Here is a 23911-nt window from a genome sequence, read left to right as displayed (position 1 = left end):
TTTTTCTTTCAATGTTTGTTTTAATATTTTGTCCGATAGCTTGAATTGGTCTACTTTGTCCAATTAATTCATCATCTTTCTCACAGAGAAGCAGTCCTGGATTTATCAATAGGCCTTATAGGCCGCGGCCTAGGGGCGGCAGAGTTCAGGGGGCGGCACTCGCTCGCTTTGGTAAGCCGTGTATGCGATTATAAACAAAAAAAGTCCCTGTGGATAGACAGAGTTTTATAACTATTAGATGATAAATATTATTTTTTAGAGGCGCTAATTCTTAGTACTTTAGTTAGATAGTTACTTATATTTATGCTACTGCCCGGGCGGCAAGGGTAAAGGGTGGCGGTGGATCGGGGGTGGGTGATGTAACAGTCACCCCCGCTACCCGCCCGTACGAACACATAATATATCAAAAAATTTATAAAAATCCCTACATAAGTATGTACTCTAACTAGATGCTGATTAACAAATGTATCATTTATTATTATTATTTATTATTTTCTATCTTCTTTTTCTTTTCTATCCATGGTCAAAAATTTTATAAAAATCCCTACATAAGTATGTACTCTAACTAGATGCTGATTAACAAATGTATCATTTATTATTATTATTTATTATTTTCTATCTTTTTCACAATGTCATTTAATGTAATGAAATATTTAATGTATCGAAAAATATGTAAACATTTTTAATGTATCAAATACGTCTGTCTCGACACAGGTTTATCCTAGTGAGACAGACATCGAAAAAAAAAACCTGTAAAAAAACTTTATATTGATAATAAAAAAAAAAATAAAAATACCGTATCACGCGCGCGCCGGGCCGGCCGGCAGTGCAAAGCGGCAGTTTCGTGTGTATACTTGTGTCAATTTCGGAAACATCGCACTTGTCGCAACTCGAAACGTTTTCTTCGATTTGATATCCTACCAGATTGTAACGAGTCCGAATACATTTTACTTCTTGTACATTGTTTGTTGCAAATTTTAAGTTAAGTGGAAGTGCGTTCTTGATTACGCTCCAGTTTCTGTTCACAGGGGTGTGAAAGGTGAGTATGTTAACACAATAATAAATAATACTATTACATATTCTGGTTCTGCTGGGCTAGATAGATAACACTAAATAAATGATTTCGGCTCGCTAACAAAAAAAAGATTACTCAAGTTACAAGTTTCAAAAACATTAAAATTCAGAGTGTCTATGACCTTTATTACAGCGTCATCTAGTCCAGAACCTTTAAAAGTCGGCATTTTACATATATTTTTTTCTTTTAACAGATTTTTCAAAAAACTTCATATTCATACTGACGAAAAATGAGTGATGGAAGGAAGCGACTGAGTGGTGCTGAGTACAGAAAGATATCAAAATTAAAAAAGATGAACAACAACATGCTTTTCAGAAAATCAGGAAAATAGAAACTTTTTTAAAAAGTGAAAACAGCAACGATTCATTAAATATTTCACAAGAGAACTCGGGGAGTGGGAGTAGTAGTAATAAGGAAGATCAAGGTACTGGTATTCCAATTGAGCTCCGTATTCTGCGGACCCTGTTTGGCATTTGGATCTATTGAGAACAGGACCCAATTTGACCAGCAAGGTTTCAATGATTGGAAAAATGCAGAAATTCGAGTAGCTCAACACGAAAACTATCCAAATCATAAGTCCTGTATTCTCGCTTTAAGATCTAGAGGTTTGATTCACGGTTGTATTCAATCTTCACTAACTGCCCAACTAAACGAGGAAATTGCTTATTGGAAGAACATTTTAAAGAGGATCGTTGCTGTAATGAAAGGATTGGCATTAAGAGGTCTCGTTTTCAGAGGAAGTAATGAAAAATTTGGTGACCCGCACAGTGGGAATTACATTATGCTACTTGAACTAATAGCAGAGTTTGATCCATTTTTAGTCAAGTATATTGAAAGACATGCAAACCAAGGATCTGGAACTACTAGCTACCTATCAAAAACTGTCTGCGACGAAAAAAAAAACTGTCTGCGACGAGTTCATTTGCTTAATGGCTGAGAAAGTACTGAAATGCATTAGTGATGAGATAGAAGAAGCGAAATACTTTTCTTTAATTGTAGACTCTACACCGAATGCAGCACACGTAGATCAACTGACACTTGTGATTAGATATGTTTTAAATAATGGAGAGCCATGTGAGAGATTTCTTAAATATCTTACCTTCTTATTTCTTACCTTCTGTAGGAAACAAGGCTCAAGATATGTTTGATGCCATTATTTTAGAGCTAGAAAAGATGAACATAAATCTAGAAGACTGCCGGGGTCAGTCATATGATAATGCCTCGAACATGTCAGGAATTTATAATGGTTTACAAGCCAAAATTCAAGAACAAGCACCACTTGCCATGTTCGTCCCTTGTGCAGCTCATTCATTAAATTTGCTGGGAACCTCGGCCGCTGAGTCTTGCACAGAAGCCTGTCACTTCTTCATGTTGACGGAAGAGGTATATACTTTCTTTGTGAAGTCAACCGATCGTTGGAAAAAATTGGCTAATGAAATAGGAAAACGAAAGACGCTGAAGAGAGTAAACCTCACACGTTGGTCAGCAAGAGCAGATGCCTGTCAAAGTGTAAGAGATTCCTGGGATGAAGTACTTACGGTTTTAAAAATGATTGAAAATGACGCTACACAGAAACCCATCCCACGAATTGAAGCATAGGGAATTCGCCTTAAATTGGAAAAACTGGAAACGGCATTTATGATCGTATTTTGGAATGCTATTTTGGACAGATTAAATAAAGTGAGTGCTCAGATTCAGAACTCATCTGTTGATGTACTGACGGTATCTGATATTTATGGATCTCTTCTCGAATTTACAATAGCAGAGCGAGAAAACGTGCAAAATTTTTTTCGAAAAAAGTGCAATTGAAATGAGCGCACTTAAGCAATATCAGGGCGACAAGAGTAAGAGGAACCCTAAGAGAAAAAACTTCATAGATGAAGCATCAAATGAGGAAATTGAAACAACCTCCAGAGACTCTTTCAGAGTCAACACCTTTTTGGTAATTCTGGACAGACTGAAACCTGAATTAGAGAGAAGACATGGTGCATATGTAATCTTTAAAGAAAATTTTTCATTTTTAACAAGAATGAGTGAACTTTCAACACAAAGAGTCTCAGAAAAAGCTCAGTCTCTTGTGCAATATTACTGTAATGATTTAGAAGACGTATTAGTTCAGGAATGTGTACACTTTTGTAGTCACATTTCCTCCAATAAGACGGCAGAGAAACCTGAATCGACATCATTACTGAATCTTTTTAAGTTTTTGAGGAAACAATCTCTGTGTAATGTTTATCCAAACTTGGATATAGCTCTCCGCATTGCACTTTGCACCCCGGCCACAAATTGTTCTGGAGAAAGGAGTTTTTTCTGTTTGACCACTGGAAAGAAATCGGTCCGTTTTTGGACCGATTTTATTTTTCTAGGTTTGAAATCGGTCCATTTTTGGACCGATTTTCCTACCATTCGTAGAACATTTTTTTAAATTTTTTCAAATATTCCCGCGTTCCACAGTTAGCTTTGTTTGAAAAATGAAAGTATAGTTCTCATTACGGCCAAGAGATGTCACTGTTCCTATTTGTATTTAATAAATGATTTTGATTTTAAAACAGTTTGGAGAAATTTTATTGGTGAAATGTCAGCTGTCAAAGTCTTGCCGTTTTAAAATGTTGAATTTAAGTGTTTTTGTTGGTTTTTCTAATATATTTGTATACCAGTGTAATAATGATTGAAATATCAATGCTTTTAATGTATTTACTTGTCCAAATATTCAAAACTCAAGTTAATGTGATCAAATTAGTGATTAGTGGACGGTAACTGCGTAAATGACAGATCGAAATGGTGCGCTATTTGTTTCCTTTTGTCTTCTTCTCGTTAATGGCATTTAAGATTTGTGGTGGATCTAGGCAAATGTATCCTGCGGTATATCTGCCTAACACCAATTCCGGCAGGACGCAACTTCGGTAGAAGGAGATTAGTTTCTGCATCATGACATCGATGAAAGGCTCGTCTGCTTCTACTTCTACCACACAGATGTCCTCTGAGGCTTCAGATTGCGCCACATAGTAGCACTTATGAAAACGTGTTACGCGTAATTGTCCTTGAACCTGTTGGTTGAATATGTCATTGTAACAGAAAATAATAAAGAAGTTAATCGTATTACTGATTTAGTCATTTATATTGCAGACTGCACAGTACGCACCTGATAATAGTGATGGTGTTTTTTATTAAGTCGAAGAGTACCCATTTCATCCAACTTTATTGGAAAATCCTTCTTCTCTCTGATGGCGTGCTGCATGATATTAGAGGATATTTTACATTTTTCCGCCCATCTCTTTAATGATGGAAAACATTTTATTTCTACCAGTGAAGATTCTCCCTGCACTACGCCTGAAATAATAATGATAAAATAACACATAAAATAATACAACAATACGCCCCTTCCATGATCATGGTACATATAAGATAAAATAAAATAAAAATGTTAAAATAATAATATGATTATTTTTTTTAATAATAATACCATATTTTTATATAAAATATAATAATACCATCAGGACTTGCTGCTAAAAAGCCGTATTCCTGGTCAATGAAAAGGCCCGATTTCCTAACTTCCTTGCCGATTTTTTTTTCAAATAAATTTCTAATCACCGGCTCTTGCTTTTTCCCTTCAATGGTATCTTTTGTCGCAAAATCACGACCGTACAAAATGGTTTTAACGTGATTGTGGCATGGTGTTGTTGGTTTTCTTTTACATATCTGTAAGAATTAGAAATTCACCAGTGAAATATTACTTATATAATACGTAGATTATATTATATATACTTGAAAATAATGATCAAATGACCCTAAGTTAGCTACCATTCCAAATAGTGAAGCTGTAAGACGATTCGACCGCAGTGTTTTGTAAAGTTCACTGTCGAATTGCTCTCTTGTATTTGATTCGACAGAAAGTATTTCTTCTGCACTTAGCTGAAAAAAAATTATATATATATATATAAAAGTAAATTTATAATTTGAGCAACAAACCCCTTATCTCGGACCATCATTTTTACGTGTGCTTTTTTTGAAAATATAATAATGGGATAAAACGTATGTTTATTATAATGATAAAATACTTCCAGACCTAGTTTTGACCAAATTTAATGATTTACTAGTGCTAAATACCCGGAAATAAAATATATAAATAATAGTAATAATTACCCGGAATGTATTCAACTTTGCTTCGCACTCTTCTTTTAATTCTGCCTCGTTCATTTGAGGAGGAGGGTTTGTCGCTTTTGGACCGTAATCCTTGTCAGCATTTGCAACAGGTTTTTTAAATAACCTTCGACGAACATAGCCTTTCTGCCGAATTTGAGATTTTTCTAACCGCTGCAGATGTTTTTTAAAATTTAAACCAGGGCTACGTAAGGTGGCTTTTTTCCAAGCCTGTGTTTGCCACTTGCTTCCGCAGGATTGTGCAAGGCCTGTAATAATAAAGTGAACTATTTAGTAATAACATGTTTGCAATGGATTTTCATTTATAAAGATACAAGTGCATAAATACCTGCAAGTTGAGCTCTGCGTTGGAAAGATCCGCTTTTCGTCAAACAAATTCTCTTCCCACAATTGAATTTCGCCAGCAGACTCATCAAATTTTCGGCAACGTTAGTTGTTTCGGTCGATAGCCTATCCGATTTCATTATTATGGCCTCATTGGCTGCGCAAATTTGACTCCAGACTACGGCCTCTTTTTTTATCACCGGCAAAAGATTTGTGTCTTCCATGATACTTGCAGTATTGCCCTCTTCCTTTGCCTTTTGCCACCTACAGTAATAAGAAGCACAGTCACTATGTTCGCCAAAGATGTGAACAACACCATTTCTGAGATCTTTTCGCATCATTTGCGGGTTTTGGTGATTCTTTATTATGATCTTTCTTGCTAACATACTTAACTTACAAAGCCGAGGTTTCAATAATTTCCTTCCCGTTAATGGAAGTTTAGTATTAGCTAGAATCTAAAAAGAAAAACACATTATTATTCAAATTATTATATCGTAATAGAAATGGGTCTCGAAATTATCTTTGTGGTTTTTAGTTACCTTGTACAGAGCCTTTGTATAGTTCTTCACCACATGATTTTTACATTCAATTTTTTTTATTTTATCGCCGTAAGATACATTTTTACGCAGATTTGCATATACAGAGGAATCACCATCCCCAATATATGACAAATATTGCACACCATGCAATTCTTGACTGCGCCGGAAGCCTTCGACAACTATGTCGGTTTCCATTGCGGTAGAAGCCCCCGAGTAGTTACGGTAACAGTCGTGCTCTTTTGGAGTGATATTTTTTTTGTCATAGTAATGACACATGGAACAGTATTTATTTCTTATACCTAAGTAAAGGCACTTTTTTGTCTCCTTCCCGATGATACACGCCTGTAAAAAGTTAAAAGCAATCATTTCACGCAAGTAAATAAGTAGTGATAGGTTGATAGGTAATATTATGTATCGAAATTACAGAAAAATGTAATGCTCACCATTCCGGATGCAGCATTATAGTTATGGCCATACGACCTTTTGGACCAGCCTCCATCAACGTACACTGTGATGGATGGTATCCCGTCTGCATTGAAATTTCCTTTTTTAATAGCAATTTCCTTCTCCATTTTGCCAGCTTCACGCATTTGTTCTGCGAGATGCCCCTCCCATAATTTGCCCAAATTTCTCTCTATTTTACTAAATGTGTACCCGGACATTACTGGGACATCCATGGCACTAAGAATTTGAGCAGCTTGGGTGTAATAGCTGCCACTTGTAAGCGTACCCCACACAAAAGACTTATTGATAAGTTTTTCCGGTTCGGGTTCTGAGGTTTGCTTCCATGTGGTGTCACACATATTACATTGAAAAAAAAAAATAGAATGAAACCCAGTACGCAATTCTTTCACCAATTCAATTTTGGAGAACGTGCATTTCAAGTAATGCTGTGACATAGCGAACGCCCACTTCAGGACGTGCTGAATGTCCACAATTCTATTGCCTTTTATTGAATGTTCATTATCATCACTGTACGCCATCACCTCTTTAATAAGATTATGGTTTTCTAAATCGGGGTCCAGAGCAGGCCAGTTTACATCTATCGTGGCCGCTGTTTCGATTGTGGTATTTGGCTGGTCGGATATACTCGTAGATGGAAATGTAGCTTCAACACGCAACAGTTTTGAACAGCTTTTATACGTTTTCACTCCACGTTCCCCAGACGTAATGTTCGAGGATGGGATTTCTCCACAAAAATTAATTTTAGGGGTCTCGTCATTCGAACACTTGTTTTCTTTATTTCCGCGCCAGTGTTTGTGGGAACTAAAAGATATAATATAAAGGCATTAAAGGAGTATAATTTTTGAGCAACATTAAATATGAATCACCCTATACCAAACGAGCGACATGGGTCATAAAATAACAAGCGTGATGGTTAGTTAGTTAGGTAGGTACCGAGAAAATATTTAAAAAATAATAAAATATTTTGAAATAATTTCATAATACTTACCTGTATTCCGATTCGCCGTGCTGACGTTTCATCCCGTTCGCACTTAGTCTTGGATTCACTCTTTTCCCGGAATACTGATGATTCTTATAAAGGGCACGCCTCATTTTTATGGAATGCTGTACAAAATCGAAAAAAGTCACTTCAAACCGCGGCAGACAATGACTGTAGAATGAATGAATGAGAGAATGTGAATTGGCGGGCGTCTAGCTAGTGATAGTTACAGATTTAAGAAAGTTCTAAATAATTACAACCGCTCTCACTATAATTATTATACAGTTAATTTTGCCTTTTTTACTGCGTGCCAAAACCGCAAATGTTCCTTGCGACGAGTAATACTGGAACATTCGTAAAAAAGCAAAACGAACATTCTATCAGAATAACAAATCAAGCCGCGCAAATTGACATTTTTACTACAAATTTACTGACCACTTTAACACCGTAGGAATGGGCTAATAGCGTGCACGTGAAACATATGGCTCGCACATATGTTTGTCTCCTTCTAACACGGATTCGAGCATTTCGGTTGGCGGTGCCCGCATAAAATAATTACTTTTGTTAATTTAATTACTTGGTTATTATAAGTGATAGAACAGTGAAATTTTCGTTCGCGATAAACTCATTACGAGTATTATTTTTCGGTACTAAAATAAATAAAATATTATCTGTAGTTTTCAAATGTGGCTGAAAAATAGATTGTATGGGAATTGTCACATCTGTTTCACCTTAAGGAGTTTCACTGTCACGTGAAAACTGCCACCTCATTTTTCAACTCGTTCAAAAAAAATTATTTAAAAAAATTGCTTTTGATTGCCTGGAAACAACATTAAAAAAATAAATGTTTAACGCATTGCTTGCACATTTTAGAACGTTTATTTCTTCGATACATAGTTCCCAACACGTGCATTAGGCATTTATGTTATAAAAAAAAACTTTAAAAAGTTCTTGTAAAATATAGACTATAAAATTCAATTTGAATAACCGTTTTACCCAACTTTACGACATAACAAGAAAGTACTTGCCTAAAACTGACTAAAAATATCACAAATATGTTGAATTACACGAATATTGACCATTTTATGAACAAATCACGATCTGTCAAGATATTTCAGGAAAACATAAAACAGCTGTCAACCGGGGCGTTCGTGGTACACAATATATTGCGAATGCGTGAAGTCACAAAAAACATCGCTGTTAATGTATACAGAATACAAAGTATTCAAGTATATAGAAAGTACAAAGTGTGTAGCTTATAGGCACATCCTATTTCTTACAGCTAACCCAATTCACAAGAAGTAGAGTACATATTATAATATTGGAATATATCGTGTATTAGTTAGACTGGTTAGTCAGTTGTTCCAGTTGTTACCTCCGCTAACTTAGTTTTCTATCATTGCACAACATAGGGAGGACTAAAAATAAATATTGTCAGGTCATTCGTAACTGTTCGTAACCTGGAAATGTTTGTCTTTCTAAGAAAAAAGATTATCTGACCTTTTCCGCACATTTTTAATGATGTAAACATTTACTAAATGCGTACCAGTCAATTTACTATTTATAGATAATTTTAGCGCAAGTATAACGTCTCTCTCGGTCAGTTTCGCGTAAAATCTTAAAAAGTAAAGCATAATAATTTGGCTAACCCAGTGATCGACAAACCTTGACTTTGGAGCAATAATTGACTGAGCATAGCGGAGTCCTATTTTAACGCAACCGTTTTGCATTTCGTCTGTCTGTAAATCTGTTTGTGCGTCCCGAATCCTCATTATTATTCAAGCAAGCATTATTTTGACTAGATGGCTAACTTTGTTCAGTAAAGATTATTTTTTTAAATGTAAAATTGACTTTCTTTTTCGCACTTTTTCAATTTATTATGGTACCAACCCAAGGGTCGCCGAAAATGTATTACATTGGAAACAACCCACCTGAAGAAAGTTTGAAAAAAAAATGACATGAGATTTTTTTTGGACATATTGTATTGTTCCTTACAGGGTTTTCCAATAAGAGGTGATATTTTGATATTCAATCGTAAAATATCAATGGTTTCGTTGCTTGTGTGGCACGTAGCGCCGTCTTGTTGAAAGTAAACGTTGTCCAGATCAATACCATCCAATTCCGGCCATAAAAAATCATTAATCATCTCTCGATAGCGCAATCCATTCACCGTAACTGTTGCTCCAGCCTCATTTTCGAAAAAGTAAGGTCCAATGACTCCGCCGGACCATAAACCGCACCAAACAGTCACACGTTGAGGATAGAGAGGCTTTTCAACAATAACTCTTGGGTTTTCCGAGCCCCAGATGCGACAATTTTGCTTGTTGACGAAGCCACCGAGGTGGAAATGGGCCTCATCACTCAAGATGATTTTTCGATGGAATTTTTTTTTCGATCATTTTCACGCATTTCAAGGACCCAACCAGCAAAGACACGACGTTGTTAATGATCGGCCGCCTTGAGTTCTTGTGTTAACTGAACTTTATAAGCCAAAAGACACAAATCTTAATGCAAAATACGGTGTAATGACGTTTGTGGAATGCCTAATTCCAAAGAACGACGAGGAATGGACAAACCTGGGTTTTCTTCAACACTTTCGGCTACAGCAGCAATATTCTCGGCTGTTCTTGAGCGACGTGCACGGGTTTTATTCTTCACATCACTAAGTTGTCCCAACAGCTCGCATTTTTCCACCAATTTCTGTATTGCGGTCCGACAAGGTGCTTCACGACGACCCAAAAATGTTCGAGTTTTACGAACCGTCTCTGCCAAATTTTCACCATTTTTATAGTGAATTTTAATAATTTCAATGCGTTGTTGAAGCGTGTATCGTTCCATTTTTATTAATGGCGTAGTTTCTACTTGTCAAATGTCAAAAAATGACAGCTTCAAAAGTAACATCTACCGAAATAGCGGGCTATTCAAAATAACACCTATTATTGGAAAACCCTGTAGCTTATAAAAAATTGTAAGTAGGTAATTTATTAAATCATAAACTGTATATTTGGACGAGAGGTCTATTTTTTGTTCACGGGACTACTAGTTTATTTGCGGTAAAGAGTCGTAGATATTTTCAGTATCGCCCTGGTGTACGACTATGAATTCAGAATAGAAACATTGCTTTAAATGGTTTTAGCCGTGTCTGGTGACCAGATCTGAATAGCCAGGTACTTCCCCTCCCTCCACCTTCAGCCTCACAACATACCCCACTTGTGTATGCCATAGTCTCACTGGCTCCACACGATTGGGATCGTTTGGGAATATTGTAACGTACATAAAATAATGAATCTCGGATATCATAGTAATAATTTGATCGCTAGCGTCGATAACTGATAAATGACTGAGCAATCTTAATCCTTAATTTTATTACTTAAGATAATAATTATTTAAAGCTGATGAAATAAAAATTAAAGCAAGATAAATATCAAATCACTTGATTTTTATTTAAAAAAGATAATGCAGGGTTTTCCAATAAGAGGTTTTATTTTGAATAGCCCGCTATTTCGATAGATGTTACTTTTGAAGCTGTCATTTTTTGACATTTGACAAGTAGAAACTACGCCATTAATAAAAATGGAACGATACAAGCTTCAACAACGCATTGAAATTATTAAAATTCACTTGAGTGAATCAAATGCAAATCATTTTGAGTGATGAGGCCCATTTCCACCTCGGTGGCTTCGTCAACAAGCAAAATTGTCGCATCTGGGGCTCGGAAAACCCGAGAGTTATTGTTGAAAAGCCTCTCTATCCTCAACGGGTGACTGTTTGGTGCGGTTTATGGTCCGGCGAAGTCATTGGACCTTACTTTTTCGAAAATGAGGCTGGAGCAACAGTTACGGTGAATGGATGATCGAGAGATGATTAATGATTTTTTATGGCCGGAATTGGATGGTATTGATCTGGACAACGTTTACTTTCATATTTATTTAGATTATTGTGATTAAATGTATGCAATCTCAACACAATGAGTCAATAATAAGCATCAGACATTTTAATTTTGGTTAATGCGTGCAGTGTATTCCTATTGCTTAAATAAAAGGAATGTGTTTTTTTTTTAATTTTTTGACGTTTTTAGTAAAAATATTTGTGGAAAGCTTTTTGCAAAACAATATCCATGTTTGAAATTAAAATATTACAATTTTGAAATATTAAAGTTTATGTCAAATAGGTAATTTTATCTAGTTTCTAAAATGGCTTCTGTTTTTATGACAGCTTCAAAATGAACACATTTACAGATAATTAAAAATAACTTTGATAAATTCTAAAATTCTATGATAATTTTTTATTATTTCAAGTTTACACCAAAGATAAACGACTCTCTTTGGCTTGATAAACAATGTAATTATATGTATATCTTTCCACGATCTATTTTATCTGTCAGTTTCTATATTAGTAAGCCTTAAAAACTATTGAATAAAACCATAATTTAAAAAAAAAACTTTTATTATTATCCTCAAATGGACATTTAAAATTGCAACCACAAAATACCCATTATATCAAAAGAATCAGTTTGTTAGTGAATTTTTACTCTACGGGGACGATTTGTGTTTATGGTAAATATACAGAAAAGTGGATTAAGGTTACTACATGCTTATAAAAACCCACTTTGTATCTGTTAGGCGAATCTAGCAGTCCATAATGGAGTGCTAGTACTTACCCTGATAAAATGCAGTGAGGCATGGAACTGGCAGAGAAAGGGTAAAAGTAGACTGAATTATGTAGAAATGAGTTCCCTGAGGCGTATGTGGATCCGCAAAGAATGCAAGGGTGATCTCAGCGTAATGAGTAAGATTAAGAAAGGGATGCTCGGATGGTTTGGGCATGTACAGCGAATGAATGAAGAAAGAAGTGTAAGGAGAATATATGACATAAATTTGAATGATACAAGAAGTCAAGGACGCCGGAGGAAGACATGGAGTCGGACCATGTCAAGAGTCAGAATAATAGAAGAGTACGTATGAGACGATGTATGAATGTGAATGAGGCAAGGAGTGTGTGCCAAAACCGAGTTGTTTGGCGGTCCGTCCTCTCTGCCTACCCCTGCGAGGAAACGACGTGATGGTTAGTTAGTTAAGAATTTCTTTGGGAAATGGTTGTTTCGCACAGACATATGAATATCAATAGACGAGAAGTTAAAGGCGAGGGGTTAAATCAAGAGTTGCGGGACGAAGAGAAGAAAGCCGACAATAAATTCGTCAATAAATCAATCTAACAGTAAATAGGCATCTCGCATTATGATATCACCATTTAGTTCTTAAAAGTAAAATCTGCTTTTGAATGAATAGACATTTTTACATGGGAGCGCAAATTACTCGCCACGTTATGAACAAATTTGCTAAGTCCAAATTCGGCAAAAAAAAATTCTTCTATTTTCAGAGTCGAATATTTTGTTTCCTTATTGATTCAAGACACTTTTACAAATGTTCATAATTTACTTACCCTGTTACTATGTTGTTTCGTTAAAATAAAAATCGATTATGTACTTGGCGGCCATTGTTATTGATGTGAAAGTTTGAAAAAAAAACTGGCCTAAATTAAAAAATATATATTATTATGTCAAAAAATGGCATGAAGAAAAGACGTCAAATTATCAGTTTTTTCTCAATGTTATCTAACTGGTATAGTGTTTTTTTAAAAATAAAATTTGCATATTAACCGTGTCCCAATATTCTATGTATCTATTGTCAGTAAATTGTAAATAAAACGTTGTTTGAAATGATATATTAATCGTGTATGGTCATCAGATCTGAATTGCCAGGTACTTTCTCATATCCTTTCCTTCCCTACTCCCTTCGCATTAACAATTGTGGATTCCGTTGTCCCACTTGCTGTGAACAGTTGGGCCTCTTGTGCGTAATTTTTATTATTATTTAAATTTCAAATAGTTAGTTTCGCAATCGGATATTTTTTCGACAATGCCTCATCGCTAATCAGAATACTTTAAGGAATGTATGCCATGTCCTTTTTTCGGTCATCGAATTCTCTGATAGTATGCGACATGCATTCATAATTCACGAGCAGACAATACATTAGGTTCTGCCACACGTACACTTTGGAGCGGCGGTACCGCGCGCCACTCCAGGCCGCCGCGCAGAAAAGTAAAGTCATAAAGTAAGGTAACGGTTTACAATGCAGCCCATTGTGAGACTTTTCTGTTATAATGCTTATGCTGCAGTCATAGGACATCCAAATTCATAGACTTGCTCTAAAGTGAAATTGGGGTATCATTTCGACGAGCTAGAACAAACCACGTGACCATATTTTCGGCATCAAGAGGGCACATTGAAATAATCCGACCCTTTGCAGAAAAGTAAAGTTCTCTAAAGTAAAGCAATCATTTGCACCGCCGTGCACTTGTGGAACTTTTCTTCGCAGAACTGTATGTCCGTTTTTAAACGAACCGCCTGGCTTAGCGACGGTAAATTTGAGTTAGGTGGGTAAATTATAACACATTTGTAAAAGTGTCTAACTAAATAGTGTAACAAAATATTAAATTTTGTAAACAAGCCCGGACTTATGTTTACCCGATTTGGGATTTGTAGTAAAGTTTTTTAAGCAGCCAGCAATTTGTAAGCAGATTTTATTTTCGAGGATTGAATAGTGATATTACTGTGCGAGGTGCCTGTATTTGAATTTTATTTTTTTTATTTTTTAACGAGATTTTTTTCCTGAAAGTACTATAATGTGTAGCGGCTAGGATCGGAAGACCCTCTGTCCGCTCCATCTGAACTCTCTCGACCCACTCCTCGCACTGTCCCCCAGATTCCTACCCGCCTTTTTCCTTCCCAGAACTTCCTCTTCTTCCTATATTTAATAAGAATCATTTAGATGTATGATACCTATTACTTTGTTGTTTAAAAATACTAGAAAATCCACGTGACAAACAAGAAACTTTGCGTTATATGCCCGAATGTCGAATTTCGCGTTATTCTTATGAAAATGGCAACATCCGTGTTTTCACGTAAAAATAATAAAATATTTCGTCAAAAAATTCCCGTTATCACAAATACATAAAATGTTGTAGGTATATGTTTTATATCTTAATTGTTAATCAATACATTATTTATGCAGTTATTTTACGCGAGATTGTTATCTAAAAGTATGATTAACTTTCACACTCCTTTCCGAGATTCGAGCGAGTCAGCGAGCACGCGGGTTGAACATATGCCTTTTTAAATTTATTTATAACGAAGATGCAGTAATACAGGATTTTCCAATAAGAGGTGTTATTTTGATATTCAACCGTAAAATATCAATGGTTTCGTTGCTTGTGTAGCACGTAGCGCCGTCTTGTTGAAAGTAAACGTTGTCCAGATCAATACCATCAGCCATAAAAAATCATTAATCATCTCTCGATAGCGCAATCCATTCACCGTAACTGTTGCTCCAGCCTCATTTTCGAAAAAGTAAGGTCCAATGTTTCCGCCGGACCATAAACCGCACCAAATACTATTTGGAAAATAGTCACACGTTGAGGATAGAGAGGCTTTTCAACAATAACTCTTGGATTTTCCGAGCCCCAGATGCGACAATTTTGCTTGTTGACGAAGCCACCGAGGTGGAAATGGGCCTCATCACTAAAGATGATTTGCATTTGATTCACTCAAGTGAATTTTAATAATTTCAATGCGTTGTTGAAGCGTGTATCGTTCCATTTTTATTAATCGCGTAGGTTCTACTTGTCAAATGTCAAAAAATGACAGCTTCAAAAGTAAATCTACCGAAATAGCGAGCTATTCAAAATAACACCTGTTATTGGAAAACCCTGTATAATAATTCTGTGAAAATATAAAACGCAATAATTCATATCTGGAGATGTCAAGTAATAAATCAAAGCCCCCGTCGAGAGTCCGAGCCCTACCTATTATGCTTATTAACACTATTGTGACAGTGAGACGACTATAGTCTGAGCATTGACTAATCGACTAATCGGACACTTTTAAGCAACTGTTTGTATTGTTTACTCGTGTTAGCAGGTATGCCTTTACTGCCGAAATCTCGGTAGATCTACCGATTCTCTTTGTGGTCCACCTAACCTCAGCAATATTTTAATTTGGCCCTCTAAACGGTTTAGGTTGAGCATCCCTGGTCTAGAGATTTGTTATTAATTACATAGGGGTATATATGGATACAAACTAGATGAAGCTACCGAACTAAACATTGATTTGGACTTATTTGCTATTTTATAATCTTTCAGGAGGAATTCATCGCAATATAAATTATCCAAATACAATTATTATCGATATCGACGCATATTTTAACTATGTTTTTAATTTTGTTTCAGATGTCCTGAATTCGAGTTCCTGAAAAAATCTGCAAAGATCTCTACAACAATTGTTTTTTTTTAAATAACCCACAAAATATTTGAATAATTTTAAAAAAAACTTGTGATAATATGTTATATTTATTATCATTGATACGTCAATAAGTTTCTAAATAAATACCAAAAATATCAATCAATTAATTAATAATAATTTACAGTCATAACGTGTAATAATTAAATATTATCTATAAATCAGTCAATACGATAAGCACTACCTCATTCCTGTATTAATTTATTTTATAAATTGATCTCAAATAATACTTATTTAAAGTACATAGTAATATCGCTGCACTGTGAACGCAATATTTTTCATAAGTGGTCAAAAAATTATTTTTAAATTGTGTAAACAAAAATCATACTAAGAAAACAGTGCACGGTGGAGGCAACATTTGCCGAAGTGGTCAAAATTATTATATTTTTTTTAAATTGTGACAAAATTGTTTACAAAACGACATCTAACTAAGAATTTCAGTATTATAGGCTTAATAATAATAGTGTTTCATGTTAATTAAGTCGTGTTTTTGAGATTCCAAAATGGTTTCGCTCTGCACGGTGTTGTACGCGGGATTGGTGTTGCTTTTTGCCTATATCATAAAGCAGTTACTGTCCAAAGAGAATAATGCCATCAAGTTTCAGTCAAAGTTCTTCATCTTCTACTTTCTATCGTCGTGTTTGGCCGTTGTATGCATTCCATTCTTCGCACTGAGGCCCAAAAGTGTGAAAAACTGCCTGTGAGTATATTTTATTTTACTAAGTAACTTAACTGTAGGATTTGTGAAGCTGGAGGTTTATGTAAAGGACACATCAGAACAAGGACAATTGATGAAAAATGTTTAAGAAAAAATATTAACGACTAAACGAAATCTGACTTCTTTTTCTGAAATCTTTACTTGTCTTTCACATTTCGAATACATATACAGGTGTATCGGCACGTACGCAACAAACTTTAACCAGCGATTCCTGAGCATATATGGAGTAAAAAATGTTATGGCCACTTTGCTGTTCGGTAACGTTTTTTTTGTAATAAAAAAAATATTTTTCATATTTCCACCATATGTCACCACTGTTTTATCATTTGTCAAACTCAACACGCGTACCTACATTGGCGCGCTTTCACTACGCTCATTTTTAACCACTATTATTTAGTGTGTAGGAAAGAGCGAAGGCGATTTTCGACACACTTGATAATAACAACAGCTGTTGAACACGAGAAACAATGTCGACGGGTATTGGCACAATTTGTTTCATTTTTAACTATTGTGATTAGTGTGTAGAAAACAGCGAAGACGCTTTTCGACACAATTGCTAATAACAGCTGTTGAACACGAGAAACAATGCCGACAGGCATTGGGTACATTGAACATAACACACTTCGCACGGGCAAAAATAACGTTTTGAAAAATAACCATTTGAGAAAATGTATTTTGTTTTAACCGCTGTATCTTTGAAAACAATTTGAATGATTTTTTTTTACATAGTACTCACCAGGATTATTACTCATTCTACGTATTTGATTCTATCTAGTTTGATATTAGATTCGAGTTAGGTTATTTATATAAAATATTGTTTCACACAAAAGACACGAATATAAGAAGATGGTTAAGACTTGAATAATAGTTCTTTTACACATACACATTGGACCATTACAAAGAGATTGATGTATACTATTCATATAAAATAATAGGATAGCAATGCCTTTCCCGCCATTCGAGTAGGATCGGCGTAAAGGGTAGAAATGCCCTTCACGAACAAAGTGTGAATTTTGAGAATTTTACCAATAAATAATAAATGAAAATGCGGACACTTAGGTTATGTTATAATATTTTTTTATTGGAGCATTTGTTCGAAATGACTGCTATTTGTATCAATGCAGGCCTGTAGTATTGTAATATTTTGAGTTCGCAGGATTTGCTCTCATTTCTGCAGCGGCTCCCATCAGGCATGATGACAGGCGAACTCTGATCGCTGACACTTTCCGGACAGCAAAGTGCTCATAACATTATTTACTCCAAATGTGCTAACGAATAGCTGGTTAAAGTTTGTCGGATACGTGCTGATACACCCTGTATGATATAATTACTTTGTGGCTTCTCTGAATTCTTGACACATCAGTTCCAATTTTGAAAAAGACAATAAAATAATTTTCTGTTAAAGTATTTTATTATATTACCTTATCGCGCTCGTCTGAATTCTTGAAAATGACACTTGAATTCAAAACAAATCCGAATTTATTGGACTAGAGTTAAATTCACTCACAGACAGACCCACAACAAAAATGATTGAGTTTGATTAAACAGCTTAAGACGAATAAAGATTTGATAGGTGAAATGAGACTTTAGAAGGAGGGAACACTGAAAAAGTAAATCAAGTAAAGTGTGTATAAAGTAAGCTAATTTTTGAGAAATTGATCCAAAATTTTCAAATATCGAAAATCTTTCTTGAACAGATCATCAATCCATTCATTGGTCTTTCAGGCCTATGAGTCGAAATTTCATATTATGTTTGCTTGCGACATCAGTTTTCTTTCTAATTCGCTATAGATCACACTTCGAGATTATCTCTTCAGTGTATTAGAATAAAGAATTTTTTGACTGGGCGTAGCGAAGTCCTGTTTTCCTCGAATTTTCAATATCAGATATTTTTAAAGCCAACAATAATTAGGTTGTGCGACGGTTGTGTAAGTAGGTAATTCCTGGTGCTGTTTTATTTATGTCCCAATTAATTGCATCATTCGACCAATTATTATCTCAAATCACAATTATTTACAATATGTCAGTATTTTCCGTGTACTTAAACCTTGGAAATCAAAGATAAATTAAAACAATCAAGATATTCACGGAGACGTTGGAACCGTTCAATATTCATTTAATAGATCTGATAAGAACACGTCAAACATCATTTTAAATAGTTTATACAATTAATAACCTGGTCCGTTAAGATCTTCGACTTCGGAACCAGAGGTTCTGGGTCCATATCCCGGCGTACGCAAATACATTTTATTTTTTCTGCCGATATATCCTTGTTCTAATTTATACTGTATAAAGTTTCGATTCTGGATGGTGGTCTTTCTCCAGGGCAATACTTACACAGTCTTACTTAAAAAGATTCCCTGATACGCCACGGCAGCATTGATATTGAAACGAGAAAGAGGGCCGTAATATTCGTGCCAGATTTGTTTAGACTGGTATCACTTTGTTACAAACCTCAAAAACACGGTCATTTTAGCATTTTGCGTTTTATTTTTGCCAATTTCACGTTTCTGCAGATGACATTTTCAATATCATTGACCCGATCTGTCATTATTTTTCACATTTGTAAAAGCATTACATTGTGGCTCGCCATAATTTATAATATAATTTTTTTATATTGTTGATTCGATTATGCGTCTCGTATTTGCTTAGATAAATCGATATTTCTATTTTTAAAGATCCCTCAGATAGTGCTGCAAATGGGTTTACTGCTTTTTACATTTTCATTACGCGACAGATTGATATTTGCGAAACTTCGCGAAAAAACTATCCTGACGCTATACTAAGGGGCCAGCCGATATAAATTTGACAGTATATCTCGGTATAAAGACGGACAGTATCTACCATTCTAGGCATTGATGTATTATACTAGATTAGCCCTGTCTAGTTAAATTCATTTTAAAAATGACACCACATAGCGTACGTCACAAATATGGAGATGAACTTAACAACCCAACTCTGTTTAAACTTCTTGTACACGCGTTCAAACTCGTAAACGAAACCAAGGAACAGCGTTTATTTTGTTACCGAGGTGTTGTTGTAATTTGAATACAAAGCCGTCACCAAACCAACATTTTTTTGCTAAACCAGGTCTGAATCAGGTAAAGGACCAATAAATAACACAAAATGATTTTCGCTAAATTATTATCGTTTTTTAATATTAGCTCGCTCCCTCTAACATTCATATTTACATATCTCATTTTCAAACCATATTTGAACGCTTACTACGGGGCCTTTAATGTTTTAAACCCAAAAATGCGTATCAGAGCACCACACTTCTAGTCAGGAAGTAGTAGCAGGTCAAAGTAAGTAAGGACGGGCATCACTTTAATTGACCGCATTATGACAGCATTGTGACCGCATTATAACCGCGTGCGAGGTAGCGTGCGGTCACATACCGCACTACATAATAATACAACTATGTTACCCTAACAAGTACAGTAAACTTTACAATGCAAATCATGTGTTTTTGATTTGAAAATTTGATCGTGCATAAATTTAATACGTACGAGAGATGCTCGATTACAACACGATGCGTTCTATTCACAGTATTTTAAAAATCAACCAAATTGGTTTGTTTGACTGAGAACTGAACCTTCGTACCTAGGAACTGGAGTCAACAACTCTACCAACTGAGCCAAATGCCGATCGGGTAGTACCGACATTTATTTCGAGTATTTACTGCTGTAATGTCATCCGATTTCAGAGAAATGGGTATATGCGTGATTGCCACCAAAAGATGATAGAATGCATTGTCATCGACAGCGAGTTTCAGCTCAATCATCCGATCGGGAAGTTGGTTAAATACCACTTTCAAGATTTACATTTATTCATTCACGAAAACAAAATCCAAATCTAAATAGATGCTATTTTTAAGCAATTAGCCTGAAACGCCTATATACAGGGTTTTCCAATAAGAGGTGTTATTTTGAATAGCCCGCTATTTCGGTAGATGTTACTTTTAAAGCTGTATTTTTTGACATTTGACAAGTAGAAACTACGCCATTCATAAAAATGGAACGATACACGCTTCAACAATGCATTGAAATTATTAAAATTCACTTGAGTGAATCAAATGCAAATCATCTTAAGTGATGAGGCCCATTTCCACCTCGGTGGCTTCGTCAACAAGCAAAATTGTCGCATCTGGGGCTCGGAAAACCCAAGACTTTTTATTTTATTTATTTATTCGAGACACAAACAGGATATTTATAAAAACATTAATTATGGTTTACAAAATAAAAAAGTACAATTATAAATATCCCTAGACTAATGTGTCTGCAGCATCACATTTGCACATTCACATAAGCAAACATGTAAAACAATAACAGTATTTATTATACAAAACATAAAACTTAATTACAAAGATTGAAGCACATAATAAGGGCGGCTTGCACCATAAGTTAAATTTGATTTAAATATAATTTTAAACACATTATTTGATTTAAGTCGACTTGGCGTCTTGCACCACAAAATTTAATTCGTTAAATGCGTTTAAAGAACTGTCAAAGTTAAATACCCAAAAGCGGCTGTTTAACTGAGTTAAACGTGTTTAGCCCTACTCGTAAAGCAGTACTGTCAAAAATATTTAGGTTATCTCTTCGATTTCTGATTGTGTTTAAAATCTATCTCATTTTAATTTGTATTCACAATGAACATTTGGGATATGTATTCTGACGATCATGAAGAAATTATGTTATTGAAATTATAAACAACTTAAATAAATTATAATATAGTCAGAAAAGTAAACAAGAGAACAAATTTATTTGAAACACTCAGTGCCAAGAAGTTTCAAAGAATATTTCGTCTCAGTAAAGAAATGACATCAAAATGAGGTGCTCGTCACTTGGAGCTAACCAGAGCTAACACTCCTTATCGAGGAGTACTTTGCAAGGTTGTAAACTTCTAATCATACCTACAGCATTCTTATAATACTTTAAAACAATATAATATGTAAAAGAAATAAAAAAAAAAAAACAAAATTACTCGGATAATTGTATTTTTAATTCCAACAACAGAAGCTCTTTTTGTATTATTTCATCATTATGTCTATTTGCTTTAACTTTTTCTTCATAAAATAAATGAACACACTATTAAACCACACACACAATCACAAAATATTTTGACACTTCAAGTAAAATGAAACATCGTAGCTGTTTTATTTACGCGTAAATGGCGGTAAACACGCGGTAACTGTTTTACCGACGCGTTAAACGCGTTTAACTAAAATTGCCACCGAACTGCGTGGTGCAAGACGCAACTAAACGCATTTAAGTTAAATGTATTTAGGGTCTTAAATACGTTTAGTTAAATACAATTTAAGATAAAATTTGCGATAGTTGGTGCAAGTCGCCCTAAGTAGAAAAATTTAAAGAGTACATATTAAAAAAAAATTCTAAACCACTAAACAAGTTTTTTTTATTTTTTTTAAGTACAGAAATCGTGGAGATATTTCTTGAAACACGTTATATTATTTGCAAAAATATCTATGACAGTGTGTATTTTAGCAAGATCACTTATTGTTGAAAAGCCTCTCTATCCTCAACGTGTGACTGTTTGGTGCGGTTTATGGTCCGGCGGAGTCATTGACCCTTCCTTTTTCGAAAATGAGGCTGGAGCAACAGTTACGGTGAATGGATTGCGCTATCGAGAGATGATTAATGTTTTTTTATGGCCGGAATTGGATGGTATTGATCTGGACAACGTTTACTTTCAACAAGACGGTGCTACGGGCCACACAAGCAACGAAACCATTGATCTTTTACGATTGAATATCAAAATAACACCTCTTATTGGAAAAAACTGTATTTATAATAATTCCCGTCGGCGGCATGTATTTTTTCCCGAAAGATTTTTTCAATTTATAAAGATGTATCAGGCTAATAATTCTTGCTTAAAAATAATATGTTATCCTTTGTGCTATATATAAAAAAGCTCGCCGCTTAAACGTTAGTTTATCACTAGCAGATAAAAATAGCTCGGTAAACTTTCAAAATACTTTTTTCGACATCATAAGTTTAGCAAATTTATATATTAGTGGCAAATTTTCCATGTTAAGAAAATGTTCAGTTTTCTGGAAAAAAAAACTTTCGGGAAAATTGGAAAAAATCAAACATTTTTAGAGAAAAAAATGGCTTGGAATGGGTAGTGTAATTGTGTAAAGTTTTTGAAACTGCGAAATTCAAAGTTTTTAAATTTTATTTTTATCATTTTCTCATCGGGATATTGTTTTAAAATGATTCTGTTAGAAAATAACAGAGTGCGTCACTTCCGTTTGCAACAATCAAACCTGTTAATCTGATAGCATTAGTATCCAGATACGAATGCTATCAGATTAAAAATAATTAAATTAAATAGATGGATTTAAAAAGCATCTATATTTCTAGGAGATCAAATTTTCAAACTAAATCACATAATTTTGAATTACTTCGCATTGCATCGCCGTAAGTGACAATTTCAACCTTATCGCCACCCGCGTAAGGTGTCCGTGAAACTTTTGTTACGTCAATTTATTTATTTGCACATCATTATTGACAGATTCACAATAATAATAATAATAATGATTGTATTCAAAAATCTGTTAACGAAAAAATAAGAAAATACACAGATTTAGGAAATGAGATAAAAACACAGACATAGGAATTAATAGACGAGAAGATAATGGCGAGGGGTAAAATCAACTGTTGAAGAACGAAGGGGGTGAAGCTGACTGTGATTCGTCAATAAATCAATCTGACAGTAAATAGGCATCTCGCATTATAATATCACCATTTACTTCTTAAAAGTAAAATCTGCTTTTGAATGAATAGACATTTTTACATGGGAGCGCAAATTACTCGCCACGTTATGAACAAATTTGCGAAGTCCAAATTAGGCAAAAAAATTCGGTTCTATTTTCAGAGTCGAATATTTCGTTTAAGTATTTAGTTAAGACACTTTTATAAATGTTCATAATTTACTTCCCAGCAACCAACCAGCTTTGTGTTTCGCGTCCAGACGTTTCTCGATGTGATAGTATATTATGTTTCTACAACTGATCCATATTATACGATGTGAATATGCTTAAAATAAAGTAAAATAATGCTTATATATGGAATGTAATACGACAATTGGGTTTATTCTCTTTTTCACATCTATTTTTACAAGTTTTCATAGCACAAGTCAACATTTTGCTGAGTTATTTCGTAAAATGAACCGATGATGCCTCGACCATAGTTCGCACAAGAATGATGACGTCACGTTTTCAAATTTCACTTGAGGCCATACGCGAGCACAGCCGGCTCCAACGGAACC

The 23911-nt window shown here is 34.8% G+C and overlaps 2 protein-coding genes across 7 annotated transcripts in view; one reads left to right on the top strand and one right to left on the bottom strand.

Moving 5' to 3' along the window:
• Nucleotides 1-23911, top strand: part of Agpat1 (1-Acylglycerol-3-phosphate O-acyltransferase 1) — a 102112-nt gene that overhangs the window by 62981 nt on the left and 15220 nt on the right. For both annotated transcript variants that reach the window (XM_089643446.1, XM_089643444.1), the window contains exon 2: nucleotides 15831-16600. In XM_089643446.1, coding sequence (XP_089499572.1) covers nucleotides 16404-16600 — 197 coding nt within the window. In that variant the 5' untranslated portion in view covers nucleotides 15831-16403. The remainder of the gene's footprint in view (nucleotides 1-15830; nucleotides 16601-23911) is intronic.
• On the bottom strand, nucleotides 796-8272 carry LOC149414677 (uncharacterized). Of its 5 annotated transcripts, XM_089643172.1 has the most exons (8): nucleotides 6543-8272; nucleotides 6100-6441; nucleotides 5565-6015; nucleotides 5219-5484; nucleotides 4877-4987; nucleotides 4567-4774; nucleotides 4218-4405; nucleotides 796-4122 (listed from the first exon to the last, which is right to left on the bottom strand). In XM_089643172.1, the coding sequence occupies exons 1-8, from the start codon at nucleotides 7080-7082 to the stop codon at nucleotides 3862-3864; spliced, it is 2367 nt and encodes a 788-aa protein (XP_089499298.1). In that variant the 5' UTR covers nucleotides 7083-8272; the 3' UTR covers nucleotides 796-3861. The 5 variants fall into 5 exon arrangements, with proteins under 5 accessions (XP_089499298.1, XP_089499302.1, XP_089499303.1 ...); XM_089643173.1 differs by having other exon boundaries at nucleotides 3980-4405; nucleotides 4667-4774; nucleotides 4863-4987; XM_089643174.1 differs by having other exon boundaries at nucleotides 3980-4405; nucleotides 4667-4774.

The sequence above is a fragment of the Hesperophylax consimilis genome, chromosome 19 (genome assembly GCF_061612785.1).
Source record: "Hesperophylax consimilis isolate HC1 chromosome 19, BYU_Hcon_1.0, whole genome shotgun sequence".
Classification (NCBI taxonomy): Eukaryota; Metazoa; Arthropoda; class Insecta; order Trichoptera; family Limnephilidae; genus Hesperophylax; species Hesperophylax consimilis.
The sequence above is the reverse complement of the archived record's forward strand: the minus strand, read 5'-3'. Positions and strand labels throughout refer to the sequence as shown.